General features: G+C 43.8%; 1 protein-coding gene across 6 annotated transcripts in view; it reads right to left on the bottom strand.

Annotated features, from left to right (window-relative positions):
- Window positions 1-20,209, bottom strand: part of ACAN (aggrecan) — an 83,459-nt gene that overhangs the window by 7,515 nt on the left and 55,735 nt on the right. For 5 of the 6 annotated variants that reach the window (XM_083712383.1, XM_083712380.1, XM_083712382.1 and 2 more), the window contains 5 exons: window positions 17,211-19,826; window positions 16,506-16,619; window positions 9,941-10,054; window positions 1,060-1,218; window positions 183-265 (listed from right to left, as the gene is read on the bottom strand). In XM_083712383.1, coding sequence (XP_083568509.1) covers window positions 183-265; window positions 1,060-1,218; window positions 9,941-10,054; window positions 16,506-16,619; window positions 17,211-19,826 — 3,086 coding nt within the window. The remainder of the gene's footprint in view (window positions 1-182; window positions 266-1,059; window positions 1,219-9,940; window positions 10,055-16,505; window positions 16,620-17,210; window positions 19,827-20,209) is intronic. The other variant, XM_083712385.1, reaches the window with a different exon arrangement.

Below are 20,209 nucleotides of genomic sequence, written 5' to 3' on the forward strand. Positions count from 1 at the left end.
CTCTGTCTCTTGTCTTTTCCCACAAAACACAGAAGCCCCTTTCATTCTTGGGCACGAGGGGCAAAAATAAATAAAGCCCAGAATTGTATTTCCTTGTGAGGAAGGAAGCTCTTATGCTGAAATGTTTCCCAGCAGCCCAGGATCATTCACTGAAAACCATGTCCTTCTGGAATGTAACTCACAAGGGAGTGTCCATCTGACCAGCGGAAGTCATCTTCAACTGCTCTGTCACTAAGGCCAATCCACTGGTAGTCTTGAGCGTTGTCTAGAAAGGAGAGACAGAGAGAGCATAAAGATTAGAAAGTTAGCCTGTAACTTCCTGCTGAAATCCTGCAAATTTTCACACCACAAATGTTCCACTCTTTCCTTTTCCCCTTTTGTTGTGCCTGGGTGCTCTTCCAGACAGGTAAGGTAAAAAGGTAAAGGACCCCTCGACAGTTAAGTCCAGCCAAAGGCGACTATGGGGTTTTGGCGCTCATCTTGCTTTCAGGCCGAGGGTGCCGGCGTTTGTCCACAGACAGCTTTCTGGCTCATGTGGCCAGCAGGACTAAACCGCCTCTGGCACAACAGAATGCCGTGATGGAAACCAGAGCGCACGGAAACATTGTTTACCTTCCTGCCACAGTGGTACCTATTTATCTACTTGCATTGGCGTGCTTTCAAACTGCTAGGTTGGCAGGAGCTGGGACAGAGCAATGGGAGCTCACCCTGTTGCGGGGATTTGAACCTGCTGACCTTCTGACCTTCAGCCAGCCCAAGAGACTCAGTGGTCTAGACCACAGCACCACCCGCAATAATATGACAACACTGGGGAAGCATCATAAAATGACAAATAAAACGGAATGATGGATGAGTGGCCCAGTATAATTCTACCACTAATGCATTAATTGACTACACCACCACCCCACAACCAATCTGGAATGACTGCACATTGCAGCGTTTTGATTCTACTTCTAAACTCAATAGGAATTTGTAGTTTCTTGATCAGCCAATGCCACCTGTTTGGAAAGTGCAACGTGGATCTCTGGCCCTGCATATTCCTCAAATCACCACACTTACTGTTCACAAACTCCTGCTCTTCAGGAGTGATGATACTGCTCAGGTGAGACTGATGCTCTCGGCAAAGGTTCTCAGCATCCACCCATGTGTGCTTCTCTTCAAAGTGCTTGTAACAGTTGCCTTGGAATTTGGTCCAGCCTGCTTCACATTCTGCCAGATCTGGAGATAAATAAGAGGGAATGCATGTGAACAAGAAGCAAAGGTTCTTGAACAACTCAGGACCTGAAATAATGCCTGCCCTATATGGATATAAAAGTTACAGCATGTTATTGTTTAAGAGGAAATTATATGAAAATGATGTATTGTCGGTATCTAACACCGAGTAAAGTGGCAAAATGTATAGATCTAAATCAAACAGTGTTGGAAATGTAAAGAGAAAGAAGGTTCTTTTTATCATATGTGGTGGTCTGGTAGCAAGGTTACAGCTTACTGGGAAATGATATACAATGAATTGAAAAGGATGTTCAAAATAAGCTTTTCTTTTGGGAATTATAGGGACAGAACTACCTAAATTGTATAGAAATTTATTTATGTATGCTACCACAGTGGCAAGAATGTTACTCGCCCAAAAGTGGAAAGAAGCAGAAGTACCAGAATGGATACAGAAACTTATGGAATATGCAGAAATGGCGAAACTTACCGGAAGAGGAAGAAGAAATCATAACAAACTTTTTATTAAAGAATGGAAATGGTTTATTGAATATTTTGCAGATAAATTGCAAACAGATAGAAACATTGGCAGGATTATTGTAATAACCTGCAGTTTCATAAGAGTATATATATTTAAAGTAGATAATTAAATGAGCAAATGAAATGAATTTGGATATGCAGAAGATATTAAAAAATAAATTTAAGGAACCGCAGAAAGAGGGGGAAGGAAGTCAAACTCTGAAATGTTAAATAGATTGTAAAACTAATGAAATGTATAAACTTGAAAAGTGTAAATAAAAATTAAAAGAAGAAGAAGAAGAAGAAGAAGAAGAAGAAGAAGAAGAAGAAGAAGAAGAAGAAGAAGAAATACTGCCTGCCCTTGTAGAGATGTATAATATTACTCACGGCATATCCTACAGAATATCACAGGGGAGGGAGCTGAAAACAAGCATTTTTTGCTACTGTGGAATGGTCTTCTCTCTGGCATACATGAAGCATCATCTAACAGTTGCTTCAGGTATCTTGAAAAGATGTACCTTTTGACTCACAAGATTGGATCCTGCTTTTACTAGATTTCTGATTTTACCTGTATCTGCTTTTACCTGTTTCTTTTTAAAGAATGCTGATTTCTAGTTTTTATGTTATTTTTGTATACCACTTAGGGATTTTCAGATATTAAGTGGCTTAGAAATGCTTTTAAATGCGTACATGCATATATCAAATAACTGCATATGCTTTAAAAATATGTGCACACATATTTATTTATTTAACAAAATGTATGTATCACTTCATTGTAAATAGAACCTCTAAGTAGTTTTTCGGAAACAGAACAAAGCCAAAATGGTCAAAGAACAACAATGTTAAAAATCAGGTATTCAAAATAAATAAATAAATCAAAATATAATTAAAGTAAACAGTTAAACTAAACTAAAAAAGATAATTAAAATAAACAGCTAAACTAAAAATAGAAGATGATTACAACACACAGCAGCTTCTATGTTTCTAGGTGGGCTTGCCTGAAGAATGTTCCGTTTTTAACAAGGTCTGAAAAGGTTACGGCAAATGCACCTGCCTGATCTCAATATGCAGGGAGTTCCGATGTTTAGGTGCTGCTATACTAAAAGACTTCACAAGTCTGGAACAAGTATTATGTGGCACCTCTAATAGAGCCTGTTCTGCAGATCAAAGGAGTCAACTGAGTGTATATGGAATAAGGTAATCCCCTTGATTTTATACCCTGGGTATAGGGCGGTATATAAATTCAGTACAGTGGTATCTCAGGTTAAGTACTTAATTTGTTCCGGAGGTCCGTTCTTAACCTGAAACTGTTCTTAACCTGAAGCACCACTTTAGCTAATGGGGCCTCCTGCTGCTGCCATGCCGCTGGAGCCCGATTTCTGTTCTTATCCTGAAGCAAAGTTCTTAACCTGAAGCACTATTTCTGGGTTAGCGGTGTGTGTAACCTGAAGCGTATGTAACCTGAAGTGTATGTAACCCGAGGTACCACTGTAAATCAAATAAATAATAAAAGAAACAAACAAACTAGTCCCAAACTGTTAAGCGCTTTATATGCAGATAGCAAAAACCTTGAACTTTGCCTACTGACAAAATGGCAGCCCCATTGAAATCTCTGAGCAGGGTTTCACTCCTGCAAGCAACTGCAATTTCTGGCTACATAGGCAGAACGAGCCAATTATCCTCAGGCAGCTGATTTTGGGTGTCGACAGCAAAAGGTTAGCTATTTAATTTATTATTGTTGCATTTTCACTGCCAGGCAGGGAAGAGAGGCGCTTGTGGGACTTTTTCCTCTTCTGCTTAGGTGCCAAAATAACTTGACCAGCTTTGGGTATTATGTGTGTTGACTTGGAAGGGGAGCCCATTTGCTGCTCCACCTCAGAGAAGAAAATGTCTTCTGCCCGCCATGTAGACGCCTATGTCGCACTTTGCTGTGATGCACAGTTGTCCTCTCAGACAAGAAGAGTTATTGACTTCTCTGTCGAGGAGGCTCCCTACGGTGCTGAGCAAAATTTCAAAAGCCCATTAAAGGACACCACAGAGTGCCAAAGAGACAAGGGGAGAATGGAAGAGCCTTTTAAGACTGCCAAAATGGAAACAGGGCAACATGGTCAGTCGCTTGTATTCCAAGAAGCTGAGCTTGAGGGAGCAGGGAAGTTTTCTGAGATAAATTGTGAGCAGGTAAGAAATTGCTGCAAGACTGTGTTAGGCCCTAAAAAAATAATAATTGGGGCCAGATTCACACCATATGTTTAAATCACTGTGATACCACTTTAAACAGCCATGGCTTGGAGCTGTGGTCAACAGATAATACATATCTAGCTTTGTTATAAACGTAAATATGTTTTGTGTTGCGTTGGATCACTCCGATAATCAAAAGTTGGAGAATGTTCATTATCAGGAAAGCAAAAGTGTTAGGGGCTTTTTTGTAGATTAGAAAAATGATGATTAAGAAAGGGAGAAATTACAAAATTACGAATTATATGTAGAACACCAATGGAGATAGCTTTTTCTCTCTGTTTTGTAATACTAGAAACTGAGTTAGCTAGGTGAGCCTGCTTTCATGACCCTTAACCCATTGCAGTCTCCAGGTTCTTTTGGTGGAAGCTGTTTAAAGTGATATGATACTGCTTTAAATGTCTAGTGCAGATGGCATCTAGGACACAGTGAGCTGGAGCAGAACTTTAGGCTGATTTAAATATGCCTAACAGGGCAGTGGAAATCCATGGAGCATATTGTAAGAAGCAGGACCCTCCTCAGTAGATTATGCTGGTCTAAACCACATAATCAGTAGATTTTGTGGTCTAAACCACAGAGCCTAGGGCTTGCTGATCAGAAGGTCGGCGGTTCGAATCCCTGCAATGGGGTGAGCTCCCATTGCTCAGTCCCTGCTGCTGCCAACCTAGCAATTCAAAAGTACATCATAGTGCAAGTAGATAAATAGGTACCGCTCTGGTGGGAAGGTAAACAGCATTTCCATGTGCTGCTCTGGTTTCGCCAGAAGTGCCTTAGTCATGCTGGCCACATGACCTGGAAGCTGTACGCCGGCTCCCTCAGCCAGTAAAGCGAGATGAGCGCCGCAACCCCAGAGTCGTCCGCGACTGGACCTAATGGTCAGGGGTCCCTTTACCTTCACCTTTAAACATGGTTTATATAATCCCGGAGGAATTAACTTCCTCTCATTTTTGTTGTCATGGCTGATTTTGCTCTCCTTAATCAAGTACGGGTAAAATGATTTCAGTCCCACCCACCCCAGCATCTCTGTCCCTTGAAATTTCCATCAATCAGAATTCATACTGCCAGATAGAATGAAAAAAGGGGCCTTTAAACAGAAGCCCTTAGTACTTCCGTATTGAACACACAACCTTCTGCCCAAAGAAAAAGAGTTTGAAAAATGGAAAGAATGGGAGAGAGATAGCTGGAAGATCCTATTGTAGGTTTTCTGGTGACAGGGATTATAGAGGCCTTGTTTGTATACCTAAGGTCTTTATGCACCTTAGACTTGATCATATGCTATGCTGTACACAGGTACAAAATGCCTTTACACATGTAAAAGTGTTTGTGGGAAAGACTGTACACTTGTTGATTTGTAGAGCTCAACTATTATGCATACAGATGCGCCGACTGCAGACTCCCACAAGTGTCTCTAGTTTCTGATTTGATCCCAGAACAGCCTGCTTTTCCTTAGGACGTCTCTGTTTTGACTGGAAAAATGCTGGAGGCTGTAGAATAGGATGTCCCTATTTTCTTCGGAGAAATGTTGGAGGGTCTGCATGCAATTGTGAACAGCCCTTTCGTTACTACTGTGCAATTGAGCCCTGCTAAGGTCAAACACCATGGATATTCAAGTAGGCAGCTGTGTTGGTCTGCCATAGTCAAAATAAATTAAAAGGATTCTTTAAAAAGATAGTTTAAAGTAATTCTTTAAAAAGGTATGTTAAGTCTGTTAGTCAGACTTACCATACCCAATAGCCAATCACCCATTCCCTCCCCTCCCTCTCATTATATATAAGGGTCTGATGACTTTTGTTTCAGTGTATCTGAAGAAGTGTGCATGCACACGAAAACATATACCATATTTTTCGCACCATAACACTCACTTTTTTCCTCCTAGAAAGTAAGGGGAAATGTCTGTGCGTGTTATGGAGCGAATGCCTACGGATGGTGGGGGGATCTGCTGCAGTCGTGAGCAAAGGATCCATGGTTCCCCTTCCTTCCCTCCTCCGTGGCTCGCTTTGAAACAGCAAAGTGGGAGAAGAGCCGCTGAGTGGGGAGGAGAGAGAGACAGAGAGCCTGCTTGCTTTAAAGGAGCAAAGCGGGAGAGGAGAGGAGAGGAGCTGCTTACACGAGTGTAAGCGGCTCCTGTCCGGTTGGCTCCTTTAAAGCAAGCAGGCTCTCTGTCCCTCTCTCCTCCCCACTCGCTAAATAGCAGCAAAGATTTTTCAAGCAGGTCCTCTGTCTCTCTCTCCTCCCCACTCGCTAAATAGCAGCAAAGTTTTTCGCAAGCAGGCTCTCTGTCTCTCTCTCCTCCCCACTCCTCTTATAAGAGCCTTCTCCTCTTATACCCCTCTTCTGCATTATTAACAGCATCCTTCTCCACCCACCCCATGCGTGTTCCTTGTCCCTTGAGTGCTTTTCCTTCCCTCCCCACTTAAAACATGGTTACAAAGCACGGATCCACACGGATCCTCAGGATTTTTGCACTGGGTCACCCCAAATTCAACATCAGATCATATAGCATGTCCATGGCTACAGCTTGCACCAAAAAAATCACGCAGCCACTGTTGCCTGGGGCCGCAGTGGTGCAAAAATGTGGTTACAAAGCATGGATCCACACGGATCCTCAGGATTTTTGCATTGGGCTACCCCAAACTCACCGTCAGATCACATGTCTCTGGCCACTGCATGAACCACAAAAATCATACACCCACTGTTTCATTTAGAATATTTTTTTTCTTGTTTTCCTCCTCTAAAAACTATGTGCGTGTTATGGTTGGGAGCGTGTTACAGAGCGAAAAATATGGTACCTAAAACTACTCAGTTGGTCTTTAAGGTGCTACAGTGGTGCCTCGCAAGACGAAATTAATCCGTTCCGTGAGGCTCTTCGTATAGCGGTTTTTTCGTCTTGCAAAGCAAGCCCATTGACAGCTTAGCGGATTAGCGCTATTAGTGGTTTAGCGGCTTTTAGCGATCAGCTGTTAAGCGGCTTATCAGCGGATCAGCTGATAAGCGGCTTAGCGGCTTAGGAAAAGGGGGGGAAGGGGAAAAAACCCGCAGGAACTCGCAAGACATTTTCGTCTTGCAAAGCAAGCCCATAGGGAAATTCGTTTTGCGAAGCGCCCCCAAAACAGAAAACCCTTTCGTCTAGCGGGTTTTCCGTCTTGCGAGGCGTTCGTCTTGTGGGGCACCACTGTACTTTTTAATTTTCAAATTCTTCTGGAAGGATTTTTTTTAAAGGCTTGCTTAGATCATATAAGTTTTTTGAAGACTTGATTCTTTTTAGGGAGTTTTTAGGTTTACAAGAAGAGTCTTTTTAACTATCTTTTTAAAGAATTGTTTTCATTTATCATGGATATTCAGCAAGGGAAGACAGACTTGGCTTGCCATGGCCCCCGCTGGCTGTGTCTCCAACATCTGTGTCTTCAGCTGAGCAGGTGAAAGGCCTCCCCCTCCCCCCCAATTCATATTTATTCCCATGCAAAGGAACTTCCATTAACAGGACTTTTTGCCTGGCATGTTCTCGAACGCTTCTAATATTCCTTGTTTGCCTGGAAGGAAGATACTGAATGTGCTAACCTGAATGTACAAAGGTAACATTTATATTCATTGCTCCTCCCACTTTTGTCCCTGGTCCCACCCACAACTTCCACACGGCCCCCCAGAAGATTTCCCAGAAGGAAATGTGGCCCTTGGGTTAAGAAAGCATCTCCCTCCTTGTGGCACACAGTCCATTTCTTTTCTGGTCCTGTTTGCCAAGGTAAACAGGCAAAAACCCTGCCTGGTTGTTTGTTGCTCTCAGCTTGTTCTGCAAGTAACGTGGGTGGGAGGAAGAAAGACGTAGGAGGCATCAGATGTGAATTCATCCTGTCTGCCTATTAGTAAGGAGATGGGATGGACGGATGGATGCTTTTACTCAAGGCTCCTAAGGGACGTTCCGTAGCCCAGCTCAAAAAGAAATATTCCTTCTTTGTCCCCAACAAGGAACTCAATCCCTGTTGGCACATGGAGTGGTATCATGTTTTCCTTGCTGCTGGAGTATTCCCCATGAGGAAAAGCTAAAGTTTGGAACTTATAAACAAACTGGGGTGGTAGTGATGGTAGGAATAACCAGAATTTATACCATTACGAAAAGAGTAGAGAAAACTGGTTGTCTTTGTTTGAGGGAGCTTCCAGGTGACCCATTTACTGGGCATTCATCCTGCTTTGTTTGCAAGGCTAGATGGGGTTGCCTGTTTAAGGAGCATTCATTCTGATTTGTTTGTGGGGAGGCTGGATGTGGCTGCATCAAAGCAAATATCATCCCAGGGCATTTCCCCATCCCAAAGAATCCAGTCATTTTGGGAAGCGAGTTTGTTGCACAAGACCACCCACTCAAACATAATTGTGCAACCATAATTTGCTGGGACACGGGTGGCGCTGTGGGTTAAACCACAGAGTCTAGGGCTTGCCGATCAGAAGGTCGGTGGTTCGAATCCCCACGACGGGGTGAGCTCCCATTGCTCGCTCCCAGCTTCTGCCAACCTAGCAGTTCGAAAGCACGTTAAAGTGCAAGTAGATAAATAGGTACCGCTCTGGCAGGAAGGTGAACGGCATTCCTGTGCGCTGCTCTGTTTCACCAGAAGTGGCTTAGTCATGCTGGCCACATGACCCAGAAGCTGTACACCAGCTCCCTCGGTCAATAAAGCGAGATGAGCACCGCAACCCCAGAGTTGGCCATGACTGGACCTAATCGTCAGGGGTCCCTTTACCTAATTTGCTGGTATGTGATTGAATTCCATCTGAAAAGTGATGGTCTGGAAGTGCCCCCCCCACCAAAAAAAAAAAAAGTAATGCTGAAGGCTAGTTAGGGGGATGCACAGCAGGCCATTGTGCCACATACAGTTTTGTCAACCAACAGAAGGGTGAAGGACAAACGGTCTACTGCTACTGCCACAAATAGCATTTGTCTCCTGAAGCAGTTATCTCACTCAGCCTAATGGTAGGGCCGTCTCCCTTAATGTAGCACTCCCTCCCCCCTTCTGCCCACCAGACGTGAATCCACTCATTCATAGGAAGAAAGTGAAGGGATACATTTAGACATACAACTAAGGGGGTTAAAGTTGCAGAGGTAAGGCAACATATTTCACCTTTCCCCAATTGCACCTCAGATTTCAGCCTCCTTTTCTTTCTTCTACACGTTTCAGTAGGGTCCAGGGTTCAGTAGGTTTGAGTCAGACCTCCATAATCCCACCCTGTGTTTTTGGAATGATGCTGGAAGTGTGACGTAAGCTTGGGCATTAAGAATGTGACCAAGAGAAAGAATGTTGGGAACTGACCAATGAAGGCTTCCTTTGGTTTCTAAGTGTGACCAAGAGAATACCCAGGAGTCTTAAGAGTTATAAAAAGGGAAAGACAGAAACTACCTATGGAAATTCCTTGCCATACAGAAGATAAATATAGGCTGGTAAGCAAAGAAACCACATTTCCTTGTGGCAAAAATGCACAATTCCTTCTATTACTAACATGCAAGCTTCAGGTGCTGTTGATTATGTGCGTAGCAAAAAATGACACCAGCATGAGCGCGCATGAGTGATCCGTCAGCAGGCTTAGGGGAAATGCCAAAGTTTGCAGACATGACATGTGAGCGAAGAAAAACCGGCGGAAAAACTCTAGTGGGAGGGAATCCCAGGCTAGCTCAGAGAGGTCTGAGCATGCTCAGTGGTCATGGTATGCAGATTAGATATATGGCAGGGCAATGAGAAAACACTGAGTGGAGGTGGAGAGGCTAGAGTTCTGAACATCAGCAGCGCTCCATATTGCAATGTTCTGTTGCAGTTTCTACTGGGTTTTGTTTATTACAGTTATTAAAGAGTTAGATGAGGATGTGTGTGTGTGTGTGTGTGTGTGTGTGTGTGTGTGACAGACAGAGAGGATGTCTCCCCACACCTCCCAACCCAGGGGAGAGAGAAGGGATGCTGTTAGTACGATTAGCTGAAGCCAGGCAGGCAGGGCGTACCAACGTCACAGAGGTCCCCTCCGTAGCTGGGAAGGCATAAGCATTTGAAAGTGTGGATGCCATCGACGCAGGTAGCTCCATTCAGACAGGGGCTGGAGTGGCACTCATCAATGTCTGCAAGAAATCAAGGGCTGCCATTAGGACTCAGGCTCTGGAAAGAGGTCCATCAGCAGGAGAAAGGCTTTCCTTGCTTGTCTTGCAGGGCAGGGCAGGAAGAATGAATGACTGAATGGGTGGTTTGGAGAGAAAATGGGGAAAACCTGGAAGCGGGCACCAGCCAAAGAAGCAGAAGAGGAACGGGGAATGGGAAGGGCAGGCTAGGATGTGATAGGAGGGCTTCCCCTTTGGTTACCAGCAGGGACGACAGATCAACCATAGAGGCAAATGACTGCTTGCATTTGGGAGAAAGAAAGGCAGCTTAGTACTTTGATGGGGAGGCACTCAAGATGCATAAGATTGTGATGGGCTTCCCAGGACATAGACATGCTCGTAAAGCAGAGAAGATAAAAGAAAATTGTGGGGCACTTTTGTGATGAGAGGACCTAAATGGAAAAGCAAACCTTTGGACTGAAGTCAGGAAAGGGGGCTTCATATGTTTGCAGTTATTTAATTGTATTAGTGAGCTACCGACGTTTTTCTCCTTTAGGCCCACAAGTAAAAAAACAACAACCCTATACCGTAATTCCAGAGACTTTTTATTTTATATAACAAATGCTGGAAGTTCAGAGGAGGGCAATGTGGTTATGTAACGGTCCTAAAGGACCGTTCTCTGGCACCTTCGCTATACAGCAAATGTTGAAAGTGCCCCTCTTTACCCTACCTGTTGACACTTAAGGTTTGTTTTGTTAAGACCCATCATGTTTCCGTGTCTGCAAGTTGTTTTAAACTGTTTTTAATATTTTGTTTTAATTGTTGTAACCCTGGGGACCTTAAGGTGAAGGACAGGTAAATGATGATGATGATACTGATATGATATTATGTTCCTCAGTGTGCAATGGCATGAGGCAAGATCTTAATTCACCCAGAGCAGAAACCCCCCCACAATCTTAGCTTTGCCCCCTCCCAAGCTGGTGAGCTCTATAGGTCTTGGTGTTTCAGGTTATTTATCAACGAAAAGGAGCCCCAGTTTTCCCAAGTCTTTTTAGCACACCCTGCAAAATCAATTATTGCCATGACTTTTTGTTGTTTGCTTCATTTGGAAATCTCCGCTTGTGGCTTTCTCACCCCTCTGGTCACCCAGCTATCATTCGGTAGAGCCTGAGACAATCTCCGGGTTGTGGGTTTGAACCCTGAATTGGTCAAAAGATTCCTGCTTTGGACTAGGTGACCCTCATAGTCCCTTCCAGCTCTACAATTTAATGATTCTATGAGCAGATGAAAGAGTTCTCCAGCAGAAAGGAAGCATGTCTAAACCAGGAGAGGGCGGGAGGCAAATCAGGATCTACTGGGACATTCTCTGGGTAACTTGCAGTAGCTCAGTGAGGGTTGGCAACTTCCAGTGGTTTAATAAGAGTGACAAAAAAAAAAAAGCCTTTCAACTCCTCTCCAAAATTTGACTGCTGAAATCGAGAAAGTTTTGGAGCTAACAGAAGTAGGTGTATGTGTGAATGGATCCATGCAATAACTCCAGTTCTGGTACTGAAAGCAAGTTCTTGGTCTCTGAGCAGCACGTTGTTCCTGAGCCACTCTTCTGTACTGGCCATTCATCCTGAGTTGCTCGTGGTGTGTTTATACGTCTTCCCACTAGTCAGCCATTCATCCCACAACTGCAAAAAGTCTGTTTCTTGTTCTTTTTTTAACGGGGATCTGTTGCCCCAGGGCAGCAGTAGGCTTCAATCCACTTTAATTGTCAAAACAAAAAAAAATCCTTCCAGTAGCACCTTAAAGACCAACTAAGTCAGTTCTTGGTATGGGCTTTCGTATCTGAAGAAGTGTGCATGCACACGAAAGCTCATACCAAGAACTGACTTAGTTGGTCTTTAAGGTGCTACTGGAAGGATTTTGTTTTGTTTTGACTATGGCAGACCAACACGGCTACCTATCTGTCACTTTAATTGTGTAAGCCTAAATTTCCCAGTATGCTCTTGAGTTTCTCCCACAAAATACTGACAGCCTAGAGGGGGCCTTTGTCTGCTTCTAGTTGTTCCATCTTTATCCAGAGTCCAAGACACTGGTCATCATCACACATTCATTTCACAAGCCAAGCGATCTTCTTCTCTTAAGATAACCAGACACATCCTTATTTCCAACTTTGGACTCATCTAGACTTCCTTTTGTGCTGCGTTTCTAGGCCCAGGTTGGGGCTTTAAAGATCCATATCCAAGCTTTGTTTTTTGCTTTTTTGCCTCAGTGTGTTTTTCCCGCGTTTACTGCTGAATCGGAGGAAACGGTAATCAGGTTTTCTGCAGATTGTCGTTTTCTCCGATTCGCTGGTGAAACGCAGGTTTTCCTGGGGAAAGCGCTGAGACCAAAGCAAACAAACAAATGCTCAGACATGAAAGGTATAATAAAACATGGACCTCTTCCTGGAAATCACAGCACAAAAGGAAGTGTGGATGAGCTAAAGAAAATAAAGAAACAGCATAGGAAATTAACAGCATTAAAAAGGCCTGTACATTATAGAAAATCCATCTAAACTTGGGTTTCTAAAAACATAGGAATAGGGGTGGGGGCGATGATTCAGTTCACATTTAAAGGCAAATTTACCTAACTTGCACTGTCCAAAACAATATGAGAACTGAGACACAGGGATCTCTGAAGATTGTACTTCTCTGAATTTTGCCATGCAGTTCGCCAGCCAAGTAATGTGTACAAAAATGCACGTAAAGTCTGCACAAAAAATGCAGATATGAGTAAAAGATGCACAGAATTAGGGGAAATATAAATATTAGGAAATGTGTACATCAGGCAAAATTTTCACACAAAAATTTATATATTAGGGTAAATTTGCAGCAAAGTGGTGAATTTTCAAGGGGAACCTTTTTTTCTTAAAATTGCAAACTGATGTGGAAATGTGGACTTAAGACTGGAAAAAATGAGATACCAAGAGAATATGTAATTGACAGATTCACTCATCCCTAGCTGTCAGAGAATGTGGCTCTATAGCACTTTCCTGAGAAACGTTATTTTGCCACTTCTTCTCTTATCAGAAAAACCCTCCAAGGTATAGTGATGTAAAGTGCTTACTCTAAAAAGACCTACCAGCAGAGAACAGGTCAGCACTGGGAGTCAACATGGTTCAGCATTTGCTGAGCTCCACACCCCAGAAGGGTGCGACTGCTGCAAATTCCCTGAACCTGCTTCTTCTCCTCCTCACCTCTGTCTCTTGCTTGCTTGCTTTATCTCTTCCTCTGGCCCAGAAGATATAAGCAAGGGACTGGCAACAGTGGTGAGATAAAGGAGTAGCTGCTGTTGCTGCTCTTGCCTCGGCCTACCTGCTTCCTGGCTTTTTACCTGGCAAGAGAGCAGGTGATGGCAAAGACAAGGAGGAGCAACAGTAGATGGCGCTGGAAGAACATAGGAAGAGTTTTTCCTAGATAAGACTAAAGGCCCATCTGGTTGGACATCCTTTTCCCACGGTGGCCAACTGGGTGCCTACAAGGAGTCCACAAGTGGGACCTAAGTACAATAATACTCTTCCTCACTTGTGATTCTCAGCAACTAGTGTTCAGAGGCATATCACCCCAGACCTTGGAGGTGTAGCAAAAGGTAAAAAGTAAAGGTAAAGGACCCCCTGGACAGTTAAGTCCAGTCAAAGGCGACTATGGGGTTGTGGCGCTCATCTCACTTTCAGGCCAAGGGAGCCACAGTGGTACCACAGACAACTTTCCGGGTCATGTGGCCAGTATGACTAAACCGCTTCTGGTGCAATGGGACACCGTGATGGAAACCAGAGCTCACAGAAATGGCGTTTACCTTCCTGCCACAGTGGTACCTATTTATCTTCTTGCACTGGTGTGCTTTTGTGCTGCTAGGTTGGCAGAAGCTGGGACAGAGCAATGGGAGCTCACTCCGCCACAGGGATTCGAACTGCCAACCTTCTGATCGGCAAGCCCAAGAGGCTCAGTGGTTTAGACCACAGCGCCACCCGTGTCCCTATGTAGCACATAGCCATGATAATGGAAACGACTCAAAGCAACTTACAGACACAACAGAAATACTGAAACCGATTCCAACAAACACAATCAATAAAAGAAACGAAAGAAGCCCACCTCTATACAAAGATCTTACAGATCCTGCTGCACTGAAAGAGGCCGTAAATACTTGAAAACCCTTTAGATTAAGAGCCAAAAGCCTCTGCGAAAAGGCAAAATTTTGCCACGTGTTTAGAAATATATAAAAGATGCCTGGAGAGCCTCCCCGAGGACAATGTTTCTACAAGTGGGAAGCCACTATTGAAAAGGCCCATTTTTGTGTGGCCACCCTTTGGATCTCCTGTGGCGGGGGCAGATGCAGAAGGGCTTCAGATGAAGATTGCAGCATCTGGGTTGTTCCACATGGAGAGAGGTATTGCATCTTGGTGGTAAGCATTGATAGCCTTATCCTCCATGAATTTGACTCATCCTCTTTCAAAGCCAGCAAAGTTGAGGCCATTCATCCATCTCGTGGTAGCAAATTACATCGTTTAACTATTCACTGTGTGAAGAAGTACCTCATACATTCAAAGCACTATGATCAGGGTGGATCTGCTATAAAACTAAAGAAGATAAAACTAAACCCGGACGGCCCCCAGAAACAACTTTAGTCCACACTGCTTAATTTTTTTTGGGGGGGGGAGGAGGGGCTAGTACATCCAATTTGAGTCATACAAATCAAATTGATTAATTTTTTGTTGTGTCCCAATCCCAAAGTTTGAGCGTCAGTAGCACAGATTTTCTATAGGTGGTATGTTGCAGGAATTTGAAAACTAAAGGGATAGGAAATTTTTATTCACACCAGTGAATAAAACATGTGAGATAATTTTGACATGTACAGCGATTTTAATCAAAATCTGAGATGTAGCAGTTGTTTTTTTTAAGTGGTGATCTTTTGTGGAACAGCCCCATTGAAAAAGATAAAAGTGGGTATTCAGACCTCGTTGCTTGTTGTGAAGCCCCCCACCCCCACCCCATAACAGTTCAAGCTTCAAGGCCCCAAAATTGTAGGTCCATCACAGACTATGATACCGCTATGGGTTTTCCAAACTTGGGTCTCCAACTTTTTTTGGACTACAATTTCATCATCCTTGACCACTGGTCCTGCTAGCTATGGGTGATGGGAGTTGTAGTCCAAAAACAGCTGGAGACCCAAGATGGATGGAGATGATAGATAGATAGATGGATGATAGGTAGATAGATATAGATAGATGATAGATGATAGATAGATAGATAGATAGATAGATAGATAGATAGATAGATGATAGATGATAGATAGATAGATAGATAGATAGATGATAGATAGATAGATAGATAGATAGATAGATAGATAGATAGATGATAGATAGATAGATAGATGATAGATAGATGATAGATAGATAGATAGATAGATGATAGATAGATAGATAGATAGATGATATAACAATATCCCTTCCCTCTTCCTCTCTCCTTTGTAGACAATGTTCAAGACTACCAGTGGTTTGGCTTTAGAGACAGAATGGGTAAGGATGACTTCTGCTGGTCTGATGGACACTCCCTTGTGAGTTACATTCCAGAAGGACATGGTTTTCAGTGAATAGTCCTGGACTGCTGGGAAACATTTCAGAATAAGAGCTTCCTTCCTCAGAAGGAAAATTTCTTCTCTTTTTTTAACCCCTCGTGTATTGGGTGTAAAGGACTACTACTGTTTAAGGTTGCCATATGTCCAGAATTTCCTGAACATAGTCAGAATATGGCAGTCAGAAACAGTGTCCAGGCAGAAATCGCTGATATGTTCAGGAAAATCCGGATGTATGGCAACCCCCCCCCAAAGAAAAGCTCAACCACTTTGCCCAAAAAAACTCAGCAATACTTTTTGAAATATGGTAACCCTGCTACTGTTAGTATGCAGAACAAGAGACAGAGGCAGAGACCACATTCACACCATACATTTAAAGCACAGTGACACCACTTTAAGCAGTGCTGCTGTTCACAAAGGCGTGTGTGTTCCATCTTGGGCTGAGTGAGACCAGCCCCACTTCCCCTGCAGCTAGAACTATGAATGAAGCCTCCTTCCTGGGGTTGGAATGCTTCACTGGGTGAGAAATTCTCTTCCTAGTGTGGTTACGTATACCAGATGTTGCGGGGCTGGTGCTTGACAGCCATCAATTTTGGATTATTATCCGTTTGCATTGAGCTGCATTCGTTTTTTATTGAATTGCGGATCAGTAGAGCAGATCTGTAGTTCCATGTGCGCTTGAACAAAGGACCGTAACAATAGTGCATTGTGGGTAGCCTATCTGTTCTTCTGTTTCTTGGTTCTGCCTCCATGCTCAGAACATGGGATATTTGCTCAACGTGCCCAACAAGCAATACAGTTTTGCAATAACATTTTCTCGGTGGGGTGCATATTACCATCTCAATCTCCATATTAAGAAGAAGTTAGGACTTACCTATGTCACAGCGATCACCCATATACCCAGGTGGGCACATGCAAGTGACGCTTCCATTTTGTTCTTGGCAGGTTCCAGCACCACATGGTTTCTCTTCACATGTCTTGGGCATAACTGCAACCATGAAAGGAGATAAGCATTAATGATCCCTTCCCGTGGTGGCTGGTAGAGTGGAAGGCAGGGAGGCCAACAGTAGGTGGCAGTATAACCAATGACAGGTGAAGCCAACTAGTTCTACTTTTGTCTACATCCTCTTTCCTGTTGACAAAAGTAACATTCATTTCTTCACCCACATTTGCCTTCAGTCATGCTCTCACATTCTCCCCCCAAAAATTCCCAGAAAGACTATGTGGCCCTCAGTTTGAAATAGGTTCCTGACTACTGGTTTAGATGAACAGGAATGAGGTTCTATTGATGAAAGGCAGTATGATAAAGGATGGTCTGGGAGAGACTCAGGGCTCAGCTATACGGCTGGAAATAAAACATTTGAAGTGTGTTTTAAGTGCAATATACAATGTGACACTAGATGGCAATGGTGAGCCTTATGGAAAATTCAATGTATTCTTAAAAACACTAAAAAAAAAAACATTTTCACAATTTTTAAAAATATGTGTGTAGATTCTACCTCAGGGAGTGTGAGCATTCTAGAGATTCAGATAACCAAGGCTGGCTATTGGGGGTTCCACTGCATATTTTTAACTGTACCTTGTGTAGTAGATTCTGTCTCATCTGTAACCTCTGGTGAAACTTCAGGCAGGACATCAGTAGCAGTCGGAGGTGTTGGTGGAACCTCTGGAAAAGCTGCACCTTCTGTTTCCGAACCTGGTATTTTGTGTGTATAGGCCTCTGTTTCAACCTGGCCTTCTTCTAGATGCTTGGAGTGCGCATCTGGTTCACTGGTTCCTGGTAGACTATCTGGCAGCAGAGCTTTCTCTGGAATGTCAGAAGCAGGGTCAGGGGGTGGCCCAGAACTATCCCCATGAATCTGGCTTCTTTCTTCAAGTGCCTCAGAGGGCAATCCACTGAAATAAGGTACTCCAGATGTTTCTGTATGGCTTTCAGGCAATGCTGATGTTTCACTACCTGTTTCATAAAGGGTTGGCATTTCAGGGTGGCTGTCTGGTAATGCTGATGCTTCACCACTTGTTTCATGAATGGTGGAAGTTTCTACACCAGCTTCATGAAACGTGGATATCTCACCACTGGTTTCATGAACAGTTGAGGATTCTACACCAGGTTCATGAAACGTGGATATCTCACCACTGGTTTCATGAACGGTTGAGGATTCTACACCAGGTTCATGAAACGTGGATATCTCACCACTGGTTTCATGAACGGTTGAGGATTCTACACCAGCTTCATGAAACGTGGATATCTCACCACTGGTTTCATGAACGGTTGAGGATTCTACACCAGCTTCATGAAACGTGGATATCTCACCACTGGTTTCATGAACAGTTGAGGATTCTACACCAGGTTCATGAAACGTGGATATATCACCACTGGTTTCATGAACAGTTGAGGATTCTACACCAGGTTCATGAAATGTGGATATCTCACCACTGGTTTCATGAATAGTAGAGGTTTCTACACTGGCTTCATGAAATGTGGACGTTTCACCACTAATATCATAATATTCAGGTGGGCTTATGGTACTTTCGTGATATGCAGAAGTCTCTCCACCAGTCGTGGAGGTTTCTCCACTTGATTCAGAAAAATGGGGATGCATTGCCTCTGTTCCTCCAGCCATTTCCTGAGAAACTGCAGGGCTTGTCACAGCTTCTATAAGATCAGAAGTTACTAAGGTGATTTCTGGGATTCCAGAGGCATCACCACTAGTACCAGCTACAGTTGAAGACTCTCCACTTAGGTCAGTGACACCAGCAATTTCTCCACTGAAATAAGGAACACCCGATGATGTTCCACTGATGTCAGTTGTTCCTGATGGATAGCCGCTAACTGTTGTCACATAGTATGGTTCTCCAGATGCCTCCCTATCTCCTGAAGGAAATCCACTGATTTCTAATACCCCAGATGTCCCTTCTCCAAATTCCTGGGCAACTGATGCCTGTGTTACAACTTCCACCAAAGTTGTATCCACAAGGGAGACCGTGGGAAACCCAGACGTGAGCCCACTGTAATCATAAATTCCAGATGACAAGCCACTGGTGAGACCAACACCAGAACTTTCACCACTAATGTCTGTTAGTCCACTTGGAAGTCCACTAATTTCATGAGATCCTGAAGTCCACCCACTGAAGTCTATTTGGCCAGAAGGCTGACCACTCACATCTAACATTCCAGACACTGTGCCTGATAGATCTTCATCTCCTGAAGACAACCCACTCATTTCTACAAATCCTTTGCCTTCTTCTTCTTTAGCTGAAGGAGTTGTCACTTCAAACAAATTGGCATCTATGAAGGTAACCCCTGAAGGCTCGCCACTTCCATCAGTACCGGAAGCTTGGCCACTCAAGTCCACGAAGCCACTTATATCAGGTATCCCAAAATGTTCCCCACTGAAGTCAATTCCTGAGGACAACCCACTAATATCTGGTAGGCCAGATGGTTGTCCACTAGCGTCAAGTCCGGATGGTAATCCACTGAAATCAGGTATCCTAGGCAGCTCCCCACTGATATCAAGTCCTGAGGAAAACCCACTGATGTCAGGTATTCCACTGACATCAAATCCTGAGGGTAACCCACTGGTTATGCCACTCATGTCCCATCCAGGAGAGGGCAACCCTGATAAGTCTCCATCTCCACTGACACCAATTGTTCCTTTCCCTTCAACTTCCTTGTCCGTTGCTGTGGTGACAACTTCCACCAATGTGGCATTGACAAGGGACACGGTGGGAAATCCAGATGGGAGACCACTGTAATCATACTCTCCAGATGGTAAGCCACTGAAAAACTCCACACCAGAACCATCTCCACTGAATCCAGAAGGCAACCCACTGATTTCTGGAATCCCTTTGCCTTCTTGAAGTCCAGGTACTCGCTCTTGGATTCCTGAGCCAATCCCTGATGTCAGTTCTTCATCTCCAGAAGGTAAAATGCTGACTTCAATATCACCGGAAGACAGGCCACTTATGTCTCCTGATGGTAGGCCACTCTCACCAGAAGGGAGTCCGCTGAAATCTGTGGCTCCAGAAGGAAACCCGCTTTCTCCAAATCCAGAGGGTTCTCCACTAGGTTCATACATTCCACTTGTATCTGGAGCTCCAGATGTCCACCCAGAAGCAGATGTTTGTGTGATTGGAGCTTCTACACTTGTCTCACTAGGTATGGCATCAATAGGAGCAACAGCTGATGGAATCACTTAAAAAAAGAAGTGTGTGGGAGAGAGAGAGAAAGAGAGAGAGAGAACATTAAACAAATCTTGTTCAAGGACACTATGACATTTTCTCACATGATATAAAGAGAAACATCAGCTTGAACTCTTTTCAGTATCAGTTGTCCATTATCATCTCTCACTAGCTATGGCAGCCCAGGAACTCAAGCAGAAGGTCTCACCCACTGCCTTCTACTGGATCCTTTTCACTGCAGATATCTCCTGTTCCACTGTTGACCATGTGCTGGTCATTGGCAGATTAGATTACAGGCAGCCCCCCATTTATGTGGGGGTCACATTCTGAGGCACTGCACATGTCCGTGAAATCGTATATATTTGAAACACCACTGGAAAAAGCCTGCAACTGCCC

Source organism: Podarcis gaigeae (assembly GCF_964106915.1).
Source record: "Podarcis gaigeae genome assembly, chromosome: 14".
Classification (NCBI taxonomy): Eukaryota; Metazoa; Chordata; class Lepidosauria; order Squamata; family Lacertidae; genus Podarcis; species Podarcis gaigeae.